The 12,330-nt window shown below is 50.0% G+C and overlaps 1 protein-coding gene across 1 annotated transcript in view; it reads left to right on the top strand.

The window, feature by feature from the left end:
- Window positions 1-12,330, top strand: part of ACOXL (acyl-CoA oxidase like) — a 1,019,872-nt gene that overhangs the window by 448,504 nt on the left and 559,038 nt on the right. Inside the window, exon 9 of the mRNA XM_085611811.1 lies at window positions 10,134-10,266. Within this exon, the coding sequence (XP_085467937.1) occupies window positions 10,134-10,266 (133 nt within the window). The remainder of the gene's footprint in view (window positions 1-10,133; window positions 10,267-12,330) is intronic.

The raw sequence follows: 12,330 nt of genomic DNA, 5'->3' as shown, positions 1-12,330 counted from the left end.
GAATCAATGGCGCAGACACAGGAAATTCAGGATAGGGAAGAATATCATGCCCAGCTGCGCCTGCAGTCCCCTGCCCTAAAGCCCAGAGAACACCCCGGAAATTGTGGCACACATGAAAAGGCAACGATTCACAACAAAGGAGATGTACCACGCTGATCCCAGAAAAGAGAAAACAAGAAGAATCAGAGAAGAAAAAGGAGGCCATGGAAAAAAGAGATTAAAGACTAAAAGAATCCCCTCCCCCAACCCCCCACCCTGCACCTCTGCAGATGAGTACGGCCCCCCCCCAGCAGTGTGCCTGTCGCCCTGGAACCAGACCCGAAATATAGAAGAAACAGGGAAAAAGGAGTAAGAAAAGAACCCCACCAGAAGGGGGGGTAGAGAGAGTATTAATAAACTGGAGGAGGGCCTTCAAAACATGCCCCCGGCGTCTCCCTCCCGCACATTATGTTTCCCCCAAAGCAAACAGTAAACAACACAAAATCGACCATGTCAAGGAAAGATGGGGAGCATTTTGCACCTACTATACCGACAGTTATACCATGAGAGCACGCAACCCCGAGCCCGCCCGCCTATTAGCCGACCACCACTGAAAGAGCATTCTTATCCTTGGCCACTCTTGGCAAATCCGCCCATGCATACCCCTCGACCCGGCGCCATGTCCAATACTACACGGTAAAGGAGCGTCCAAAAACGATCAGGAAGCGACGCACCCCGGTGGGGTGGAAGTCTCTGAGTACCAACCCAGTCAGCATTATGGAGGAACGTCTTTCCCAGTGCTGCCCCAGGATCTGCACTGCACACAAGGTCCAGGAAGGCGGAATCAGCCAGAGTAGACAACCGTTGCTTGAGTTTTCCCAGGGTCGCCGGAGGCCGCCCACCGGACAAGGCCACCCCCCCCCCACTCAGGTCCAATACCTCCGGGACAGATCAGATCCACAGCCGGCCGAGCACACAATAGTAGACTGTCCGGAGTTTCCAGCTGGTCACTAGGCACAGGGGTGGCCCCGACGTTGTCGTCCTGAGTGCAGTGCAGGAAGTCCCTGTGTATCGGAGGACAGGCAGGCCGCAACTGTCCCAACGCTGATGCCACACCATCAAGCCTACTCCCCAATACCCAAACGCCATGAAGCAAGGTGGAATGAAGGGCACCGAGAGCCTCGAGCAGGTCCCGGTACCCCAGCACAGCTCTCTGCGATCGCTCCGCTACGCTCCCCGGAGTCGCACACTCCCGATCCTGCTGTGACCTGGTGGACAGGATGGTAGACTTCATCGTGACAAGATGGCCGCCGGGTAGGTCCAACCCGTATTGGGACCGGGACCCATGGGCAAGCGCATCAAGGTCCATGTCGCTGGCAAACAGGGCTCCGGAGGCAGACCAAAAATGTATCCGTTATGTAGTCACGGGCAACAGTCGTCCCCACCACGGACCAGCGCCCGCGAAAATCCGGGAGCAGCCCGCAGGAATTAGGGCGAGTTACGGGCGGCGTTCGGGCAGCTCACCGTCGAAGGCGGAGGCAATCACCGGAGAGTCGTGGAACTGCCACCCCGGGCATGCACTTGTTCCGCTCCGCTTAATGGTAGGAAGCGACCACGGCGAAATGTAGGCCGATAGTCGCACCGATCCGGCAGTCCGACTCCACCCAGTCACCAAAGGCCGCTGTTGTGAAACTGCCACCCGGCCAAGATGTCCACTCAAGGTCCCGGCTCCAGGGCCGCTCACCCCGCAAATTGCAAATACCCGTTTCTCCGGCGGTACAGCCGCCAGAAACTTCGGAGTCACTCGATCGGTTGCCGCTCTCATTCACAAACACGGGCGCATAGCACAGGCTGAGGATCTAATGCAGGATATCCGTGCGGGATACGGAGGTTCACGGAGCCGGGGGTCTACGCTGCCGTCCCGGTCGCCATCTTGGCTCCTCCTCCAGTAATGTCTTTTTAATATAAAAAATATATGGCAATTTTTTTTTAACTCTTTTTAAGACAAATATAAAATAAGGATTGACAATAAAAAAAGATATAAATAAATGCATTATTGTTGTATCCATTGATTAATACAGCAAGGTATAGCCCATTGAGCTAATGTTAGCCATTGACAAATAGATGTAGGTCGAGTAGAAGGTTCTTCATATATATATTTCCAAAAGAATTAGTGCCTATGGCAAGCAAATATTTTCTTCTGCCAGCTTGTGACTGAGGTCCATAAATGCAGTCTGTCTGTTGGGCTGATAGACACACATGCCCTATGTAGCATGGCCAGTGAGAACTTGCAGATGGTGCCAGAGGACGACCTTAAGACATCTTTGGCTTAGACTAAACATTTTGTTTGTTTTGATAACCAACTTTATTGGCATTTTGTAAACAAAAACAAGACAGTTATAAAAAATACTTGTAGCACTGTGATTTAAATGACATTGTATTACATATCCCCTTATTATCTCCCTAGCAATAAATTTAACATTGAATAAGAAAGAGTCCACCCTTAGCACTATGAGCAATCAGTCCAATATTCCCATCCATTTACCCCATATTCGTTCATATTTATTTAGGCAGCCTCTTGCCTCATAAACCGCTTTTTCTTGGATCACACACCAATCAACTCCCCTTCGCCATTTCGAAATAGAAGGAGGCATGGAGTCCTTCCGGACCACTGCAATGTCTCTTTTAACAATCAGGATGGCTGTACCTAGGTACGACTTGTCGGCGCGGGAGGCATCCATTCCTTCCATCACCCGAGGAGAAGAGCCAGTGGAGTAAGGGGCACCTCCCATCCTAGTATGCCACGCAGTTCTGTTGAGACTGACGCCCAGTACTTAGATATGACCGCGCAGGACCAGAGCATATGGAAGAAGTCAGCTTGTCCCTCTCTAAAGTGTGGACACTGTGGGGCTGGGAGAAGTCCAGCTTTGTGCAATCGTGCTGGTGTAAGATATGCGCAGTGGAGATAATATATCTGTATAATGCGAAGTCTTGCAGAGATAGTGAGAGTTCTGGGGGCCATAAGGGCGTCTCTCCAATTCTCGTCCTCGAGAGGGCCCACCCAACCCTCCCACCTAGTTCTAAGAGGGTCCAGCATGGACGGAGTGTTGTTTATCAGGGATCGGTATATTTGGGATATGCCTCCCTTCCCTGGGTCTCCCATGAGAATTTTGGCTTCCAAGGGGCTGAACTCGGGAAATGATTCTTGGTTAGGGATGTGAATGGCAAGGGTGTGACGTAGCTGGAGATATTTAAAGAATTGCGTAGAGCGCCACGAGTATGTGCCTTGTAAGTCCTGGAAGGAGGACAGATGTTCTCCTTTCCAGATATCACCAAGGTGGGTAATGCTTATCAGGTCCCACGCCTGAAAACCCGTCAAAGTCCCCACCTTCCACAACCAGGTGCCGTGCCATAATGGAGTTTGTAATGTGATCTTGGCGTCCCAGTGGATGTGCCTCAGTGCCGACCGCCACACCAGGAAAGCCAAACGAGTCACTACTGGTAAGGTCTGAGGGATTGGGGTTCCGTATAGTATTGCTTGGGCCTGAGCGAATCCAAGACGTCCCAGTTCAAGCCGGTATGCTGGATCCGACCATCCCCCGTTAAACCAATCGTGAATTATCAGGAGGCGAGTGGTGAGATAATAAAAAAAGAGATTCGTCATGTCCATTCCACCCTTATATGTAGTCCGTTGGCAAGTTGTGAAATCTAAATGCGGTCTTGAGCCCCACTCAAAGGAAGTTAGTAATCACTCAGTCCAGATCGCTAAACCATCCGCGAAGGAGATGGTACGGAAGATTCTGAAGGACATACAAGAAGTGGGGAGGACCATCATTTTGAAGAGGGCCACTCTCCCGAGAGGGTTAAGAGGGAGTTTTTGCCATCTACATAGGTCATCTTTAGTCCGTCGGAGGAGTGGGCCGACGTTAAGGGACCAGGTCCGCTCAGTTAAGGATCTTCAGGATTGTTGGGTGGTGCGGTGCTCCCGATGGGGGGCGAGGGTGCGGTGGGCCCTCTCCACCACAAACCAAGGAGACAAAGCATCTGCAGGCATCCATGATCAGAATCAGGCCTCGATGAAGGTGGTAGCCTGAGTGGGCTCCGTGCCCTCGGGAAGTCCATCTAAGCGGAGATTATTTCGGCGGGACCGATCTTCGGCGTCCTTCGCCCTTTTATGGATGTCGGACATGTGGGATAAAAGCTGCTTCCCTTGTAGTTTCAGGGAGGAAACATCGTCCTCTACCTCAGATATTCAAGACACCGCTGCTGTCACACGGGCCGTCGCGTTGTGAAGCTCTTGGCAGATGAGTGCCATATTGCCGCAGACCTCCCCTATTTTAGTTTCCATTGATTCTTGGCATGTCTTCATGGCCTTTAGTATAGTGGCCAGGTCTCCCTCCGGTTGATCAGGTGCCGAGGGCCCGCACCATTCTGGGTAGATCCTGTCAGTGCATATTTTTACATTCGAGTTTGGGTTGGATAAGTCTTTGTTCCTTTGTCCTTCCCCATGTTGGTAAGCGTTTGATGTACTTGGATATCTCTTTCTGTCGAATGGCACAGTGGAGCGCTGTTGGGTTTATCTCAAACAGATGTCCAAAGGAATCTCAGAGTCCATCCCTAGTTATGGATCAAGGTGAGGAGTCTATGCGGGGGTTGTGGGATCTCTCAGTTCAAGTGTCCTTGGGGGTGCCTCACAGCACACCCCAGGCTGGGGCACTGTTGTCACAGTCTTGTTTCTCTCACCCTCGCCAATGTCACCGACGTCGCAGTGTCTTTGGGTTAGGATCTCACCTCGGCGTGCCTCACTGGCTGCCTCTGGGCGTTAATCTGCGGGTTCCTCCCGTGTTGAGAGTGTCTTTACTGAGCGGCAACCCCAGTCTCAAGGCTCAGGGGGCGGATCTTCCTTTTTCTGCAAGTCTATCCCTAACTTCAGAAAGTCATGTATTTGATTTCTGGGCCCAATCAGGTCTTCCCGGGGGATATCTAGCTGGCCCCAAGTCGTAAGCTCCTCTCCACACCTCACCACAAGCGTAAAGCAGCCCACCAAGGCTCAGCACCAACCAGGATCTCTCTCCTTGCCTGCCCTGCACTCCTCTCTCACCTGGGAGATCTGTAGAAGGGAGCCTTGCTCGTCGTGTGTGTCAGAACATCTGAAGGGTCAGATTGGAGGCATCACTGTCTCTCTCCGCCCGCAGGGTCACCGGAGTATTTTGGAGGTGGATTTAGTAGGGCAATAGGCGATCAGATGAGTGTCCTCATCGTCCGCTCGACTGCCTCTAGGCACAACAATCACAGTCTTCTCCAGAAGGGGAAAAGAGGTAGAAGTGCAGTGATCACCATGGGGCCAGCTCCCAGGACGCGGCCCCAAATGTATATGCCCCCGCTGTCCCAGGCCCTGAGAGAGCTCCTATTTAGGTCCAATGGGGCCACTTGTCACAGGAGGAAGTCCGGTCACCCAGGACCCTCCTTGCAGAACAAGGCCATAAATCCACTAGGCCGCAACAGACCTGCCTGCCTGTCTTGACGATCGCAGGCCGAGCCTCCGCGCCCTGGGTTCGTGGTCCACCCAGGGGAGTGAATGATGCCCCCGTAGGCTGATAAAACGGCGGGGAGCCCAAAAGAACAGGCTTCCCGCCTCTCCACCCACACAGCTCGTCGTTTCTCTCACTCAGGAGCAAGCAGTACCTCTTTTCTTCTGGGAGGGGTAGCGGGGGAAGAACACTTGTATTCGGGGGGCCCGCTTTACCGATATAGCACTGGAGGCAGGCCTCAGGCCGTCCCGCGCTCCTGGGGAGTCCACACAGCCGCCAGGGACCCGTATCACCGCAGGAGAGGTCCGGCCGCCTGAGAGCCCACCTTGCAGGACAAGGCCACCACCTCGAGAGGCTGCCGCAGAGTTGTGTCACAGGTCGAGCTTCACCAGCGAAACCCGCTGCCCCTTCAGGACAGTCTGCTGGGCCCCCTGCCGGTCGCGGAGACGGCGCAGCACCTACCAACGCAAGCTCTGCTCCTCCCTCTCAACCACGCGTCCCACCGCGGGTCACAGCATTCACGATCGGCGTCAACGTCCTCAGCACCCCAGTAGGACCAGCGCTGCCTCGGTTACCGGCACATCATCCCTACTGTTGCTGTCCGCCTTCGTAAGATTACAGGGAGCTGGAGAGTCACCAGACTTCTCGGCTGTTCTGAGTCCTGCATCAGGTAGGCGCTATTTTGAGCCAGACGCTCAGTGAGGTCTCTTGTGTTTGCTGGGATTCTCTGGTCCCTTTACCAAGTTTCTAGGCTGAGTACGGGAGACCCGCCAACCCCCTCACTGATTGGCAGCGTTTTCTGCCTTTGTGGATGTTCGCCAGAAGAGCAGGATATAGACGGATTCAGAAGGGTCTGGAGCATTCCTAGAGTGCGACCTCCATCTTGGCATGTCAGGCCACGCCCCCTAGACTAAACATTTTCAGCAGGAATCGGCAAAAAGTAATCCACACAGGCTTAATATCTCTTAGTGCTTTAGAGGGGCAGTCAGTACCAGTGTTGTGCTTTGCAGACATACCTGGATGAGGTAAACCAGATTTTCTGGAGCTGTGCAGCCTTCACTGATGGACATCCTCGGAGAGAATGTGGACTCCATGCTGGAATGTGTTAAGAATAGTAGGGCCACAGCTTGTCCCTTGGGAATGTTGACCTCTGCAAAGAAGAAGCCCCATCAGTTCTGCACATTTAAGGGTTCTCTAGGAGGATAGAGTACAGGCAGTGACAGCCTTCCAAGCCAGTGATGAGACAGACAGCGTAATCCATGTAGGGCCAAGGACCCAGAACCAGCTGACATCGCTAAGGCCAGTAGAGGATTCAGAACTCCAACTCCATTTCCCCTGCTACAACAACCAACAAGCCACTTTAGTTTGTCCTTAGCTGCTCACTTCCAACCTGTAGGGAGGCAGAACTTAGCAGTTCGTTCTGGGTTGACAAATCCATCACATCCGACAAATGGGCCTTTGAGATTGTTTTCAAGGGTTACGGCCTACCATACCTGTCTTCTACATTCAATGTTCCACCTGCTCCACAACGAATTTCATTAGAGCATCTGTCCATCTTACTGCAGGAAGTACACCTGTTACTCTCCAAGTATGCCATAGAATAGGTACGGATCAGGAGAAAGGTGGAGGTTGTTATTCTTGCTACTTCCTCTTCCAGAAATAAAGACAGACAGCACTCCCCCCCAATGAATGCTTTCCTACAGAGGAACACATTCAAAGTTCTAATGCTGGCCAGATCCTGTTTGCCCCTGACCCGAGCTACTGGCTAGTGTCCTTTAACCAGCAGGATGTGTATTTTTGTGTACCCGTCCTGCAGTCCAACAGATGATACCTGCTGTGCAAGGTAGGCCAGAAGCATTTTCAGTTTGATGTGCTCCCCTTCAGCCTCACCACTGGCCCTCGGATGTTCCCAAAAGACATGGCAATAGTCCATCTTCAGAGATTGGAATACCAGTTTCCCTTTCATCAACACCTTGCTATTTAAAGCGTATGCACCACAGTCAATTGTAGACCACCACCAGATGACAGTGAACCTCTTGACATCACTGGGATTCACAAACAATGAGCTTATGTCAGATCTCACTCCTTCACAGCGGATTCCTTTTATTGAGCTGGACTGGATACAGTACAGTTCAGGGTCTTCCCTCTGTCGCAACGAGTCCAGGACATTCAGACTATGATCCTGATATGTTATCCTTGGGCCTGGAACTCTTTGAGAGCAGCTATGAGACTTCTTGTCCTTTTAGCATCCTGCATCCTACTTGTCGACCGCGCCAGGTGGCTTTGCAGGCTCTGCAGTGGAATCTGAAGTTCCAGTGGACCCAGTACCAAGGAAACTTGTTGGATCCCATTCAGATTTCGAAGGAGATTGTACAGGACGTGCTGTGGTAGCTACCCGACCACAATCGGACCAGCGACAGGCCCCTCTCCTTTCCCCTCCCATATGTGATGGTGGTCATCGACACGTCACAGCTGGGTAGGGGAGGGTGGTTCATCTGGGAGAGGTGGAGATCAGCGGACTCTGGCATCAGAAGTAAGGCCTAATACATATCAACTTGCTCTAGTTACGAGCTATACACTTGGCCTTGAAGACCTTCTTACCATCCATCAAAGGGAGGCTAGTGCAGGGTCTCATGGACAGCACAACCGCCATGTGGTTATCATCAAAAGCAGGATGGAGGGGGTTCCTGGGCCTGTGCCAGAAGGCCCAGAAACCCTGATCTTAAGCCACCTGGCAGGGTCCTACAGTGCCCCAGTGCATGAGCTCAGGAGATGGCGTCAGGCATATCCTGAATGGTGACTACATCCCAAAGCTGGCAAGGGCATCTTCCTGCATTGGGAAGAACCCTGCCTAGATCTTTTGCCACAATCGAGAACGTTAAGTGTCAAAAGTTGTGTATTGGAGTTTCTTCAAAAACACCCGCTATGAGAGGCTTTATGACTGGAATGGAATTCTGACTCCTTTGAGCCTCCTCTGCCTTTCCTGGCTGAGTTCTTAAAAAAAGATCACGAAGGACCGGGCCCAATTCATTCTAGTGACTTTAGATTGAGCCAGTAGCGTATTGTGCCCAGAGCTTCTGGGCATGAGCACCAGCCCTCTGATCAGGCTGCCACTTTGGGGAGGTCTTTAGTCTCTCCAATAGCGTAGGGTCTGCCATCTGAATCTATGCAAGTTATACCTTCATGTGTGGAAACTGATTGGTGGCAGTTGACTACACTTGATCTACCAACAGAAGTGGTGGAGCCATCTTTGCTGCCAGAGACCCTTCCACAAAGCCCGTTTATGCTGGGTGATGGAAAAAGCTAGAGTCTTGGTGTGGTAGAAAGCCAGACTGACCATTTACAATCCAAGCTGTTGGATGTTCTTTTCTTTGGTTTCTCTTTGGCCCATCAAGGTCATTGAGTAGGCACTACCAAAAGCTATTTGTTGGCCACTTCAACCTTTTTAAACTTTCCGGACCAACCGTCCTTGTTTAAATCACCTATTGTGATGAGGTTTATAAAAAGGCTTGACACATGTTTCCTCTTAAACTGTTTTTGTAATGCCCCAGTGGGACCATAATTTGGTATGAATGTTTCTCTTGTTGATGCCCTACGATCTCTCGGTGTAGTATGCCTACACCACCTTTTTCCAGATAAACTGGTATTGAGAACCTGCACTGCATTCTTACCTAAAGTTGTAACTCCTTTTCATGTTGGGCAGTCTACCACCCTGCCTCGTTCTTTGCCCCTTTTCACCCTTCGAAAGAGGAGAGGCGTCATGCTGGGTACTGAAAGGGCTTAAAGGTTTTATGTTGATTGTGCCAAGGAATACCATCTGGTCGATCAGCTGTTTTTGAGGTTCTCTGGGGCAAAGAAATGGAAAGTTGTGTGCTAATATGTAGCTCAGCTCCGTCACTTTGGGGTGATTTGGAGTTAACACAGAGCTGCACTGTGCAACCGAGTGGCGCTAGAGTAACATGTTTCCGGATCCAGCCTGGTGCATGTAGAAGTATTCTAAGGTGAAGAATCTGCAGTTACATAAAATATCCAACAGAAGAAGTGTTACCGAAGGTAAGTAACTTGTTCTTTATGCTCTATATTTGAGGGCTCACAAAGGAAAAAGACAAGCTGATGTTAACGTGGAAGAGCGGCGTTTAAATGGGGCTCGCTCCATCACTTCCGAGGCGATATGGAGTCAGCTTAGAGCCACCCTACACCACCTGTCGGAGTGCTGCAGCACTGTTGGAAAATTCTGCAGATCCAGTCTGGTACCTGAGGGATAATCTGTGAGAAATCTGTGGTCAGATAAAAAATGGTGGTACGAAAGGTAAGTAACCTGTAAAATGTTTATTACTATATAAAATTAGATTAAAGATAGACAGCGATAGATCAACAAAAATGTATGATCACAATTTACTTTGTGGAAAACTGCTGGGCTTCTCCACTGAGCTTGGACTGTAATGAAACTACTTACAGAGGCCATTGTTGTTTACGCATTTTAACTGGATTATGTAGTCTTGTTGGAAATGGGTACGAGACAACACACCCACAAGCCTGCTAAAATGTCACAAAATTATGCAGCGAATTGGCTTTGTAATGGCACACTATAGGTAATGTAAGCATGCTTTTTGTGTTCTTCAGATTTGGCTCTGTGTCTCCAGATGGGCAATACCACTCATCCATCAAGAATAAAAGCGCCAGGTTCAATGCAATGTTGGCAGCTCTGACACCAACCAGATTAGCACTAACTTTTCAAGCGTTAGGTGCTATGAAGGTATGTATCAGCCAACTAGATTTCTGGGGGGCTTGGGATAGAAGACTGCTCCTCATGAATTTGTTAAAAATGACAAATATTACATTTTGTTTGTTGAACTATATTGTCATTGAGGTTTGCTGATATAAAACAACAAATAATGTGGAATCCGTAGCCCTGCACCAGTAAAACACATGATCCGCACTAAATAAAGTAATTAGCCACACTCAAACTGTAGAGTTCCATTGGTATAGACATTTTCGGCTAGTGATGAAGCAAAGGTGCTTCCATCCTGTAGTCTCTATCCCTAAATTAAGCGGTCTCCACCCAGCTCATGTTTCGCTCCATCATGACGTGCAGTACTGGGGCTTTTTCAAGGCTTTGATTGACAGTGGTTTCTGAAGGGAGCGTTAGTGGTCCTTGTAATTATCTGCCTTTGTCTAATGTATTTAAGAAGAACATCTGTTAGTCATATATTGGAGCATCAGTGGTCCTAATAGATGAAATTTATGTTTTCTACTGTCTTGAGGTCGTAGCAGTTTCCTCCTGGGAAGTTAGTGTGTCTCCTTGCGCTCTGGAACGATTGTGTACGACCATTAATATTCTAATTCAGGGTTCTCCAAAGTCGGTCCTGGATGGCCGGATCCATGGCAGATTTTTTTTTTTTTGTAAAACATTTTATTTTATTCAATATGAGATCTGCGATACATTCCACATATAGGCAAGAATACTGGGCGAACATCTCATCGAGCATTAAAATGTACAGTGGTGGACAAGTTACACAGTTACGCTTACTATATCTCATCTCCTGAGCCATGGTCCACAACAGGGGGGGTACATATATGACCTCTGTATTCATTCCATTTGCCCCACACCCTCCCCCATTTCTTGGGACACCCTCTGTGGACATATGTAGCTTTTTCAGCCACCATGATCATATCCATGTCTCTACACCAGCCTGTCATTGTTGGGGTCTGCGCTGCTCCCCAATTCCGAGCAATGTTCCGCTTTGCTACCATCATCCCCTTTGTTGCCCACTGTCTGTCTGCGTGGTTGAGGTCTGTAAGTTCCCATATGTTCAACAGGCAGCATTTGGGAGAAAGCGGAACTACGTTCCCGCTAACTTCCGTGAAGATATCCATTACTGCTGTCCAGTATAGTGTGATCTCTGGACACTCCCACAGAGTGTGATAGAATGCGCCTACTCCCTCACAGTTGCGCAAACTGTACTGGTCCGAGGCTCTGCCTATCTTGTGCATATTTACTCTTGTGTAGTAGGTCCTATGTAGTATTTTTAGTTGGATGAGGCGCATTTTGGAGGAGACCGCTACCTCCCTTGGTGATGCTATCGCGTCTTGCCAGTCCGAGTCATCCATGTCTCCAATCTCCGCCTGCCAGATCTCTCGGAGTCGTGGAAGGGGGTCCATCTGGTTATTAATAATTTTCCGGTATGTATGGAAGATCGCCATCTTGTGTAAATAGTCAGTCAGTAGTCGGTCTTCTAAGGGAGACGATTCAGGAAGTATGTCGGACTCTGGAAGTGCTGTTTCTAGTGTGTGTTTAACCTGCATGTATCGAAACCGTTCCCCAGGAGCCATCTCGTAGTGTTCTTTCTGGTAAGTAAAGGTGACCACTTTGCCCTCCCTCCATAGGTCCCCTATCCGGGAGATTCCTATCAAGTCCCACTTCTGAAACCCTTTACTCTTTCCCAGGCTATCCAGTCTACCAGTGTCCCACAGTGGGGTGTGCTGCGTGAGCTTATCGGCCCATTCGAGGTGTCGTGTCGCTGTGTGCTAGACGTGAATCGTATGTGCTGTCGGTCCCATGGCCCCTTCGCTTTCCTCTTATTGTATAGTATTCTGTTAATTCCCCCAGTTCCCAGGGCCACCTTATCCAAGCGATATGCTGGGTCCGTATCAGGCACATAGATCCACTGATTGACAGTCGTCAGTTGCGAGGCCCAATAATATGCTCGGATATCGGGCAAAGCAATGCCGCCTTCGTACCAGCTCCTAACCAGTTTGCACATGGCTATCCTTGCAGGTTTATTGTCCCAGAGGAGATTAGTAACTTCGGAGTTAATTG

The sequence above is a fragment of the Triturus cristatus genome, chromosome 6 (assembly GCF_964204655.1).
Source record: "Triturus cristatus chromosome 6, aTriCri1.1, whole genome shotgun sequence".
Classification (NCBI taxonomy): Eukaryota; Metazoa; Chordata; class Amphibia; order Caudata; family Salamandridae; genus Triturus; species Triturus cristatus.
The sequence above is the reverse complement of the archived record's forward strand: the minus strand, read 5'-3'. Positions and strand labels throughout refer to the sequence as shown.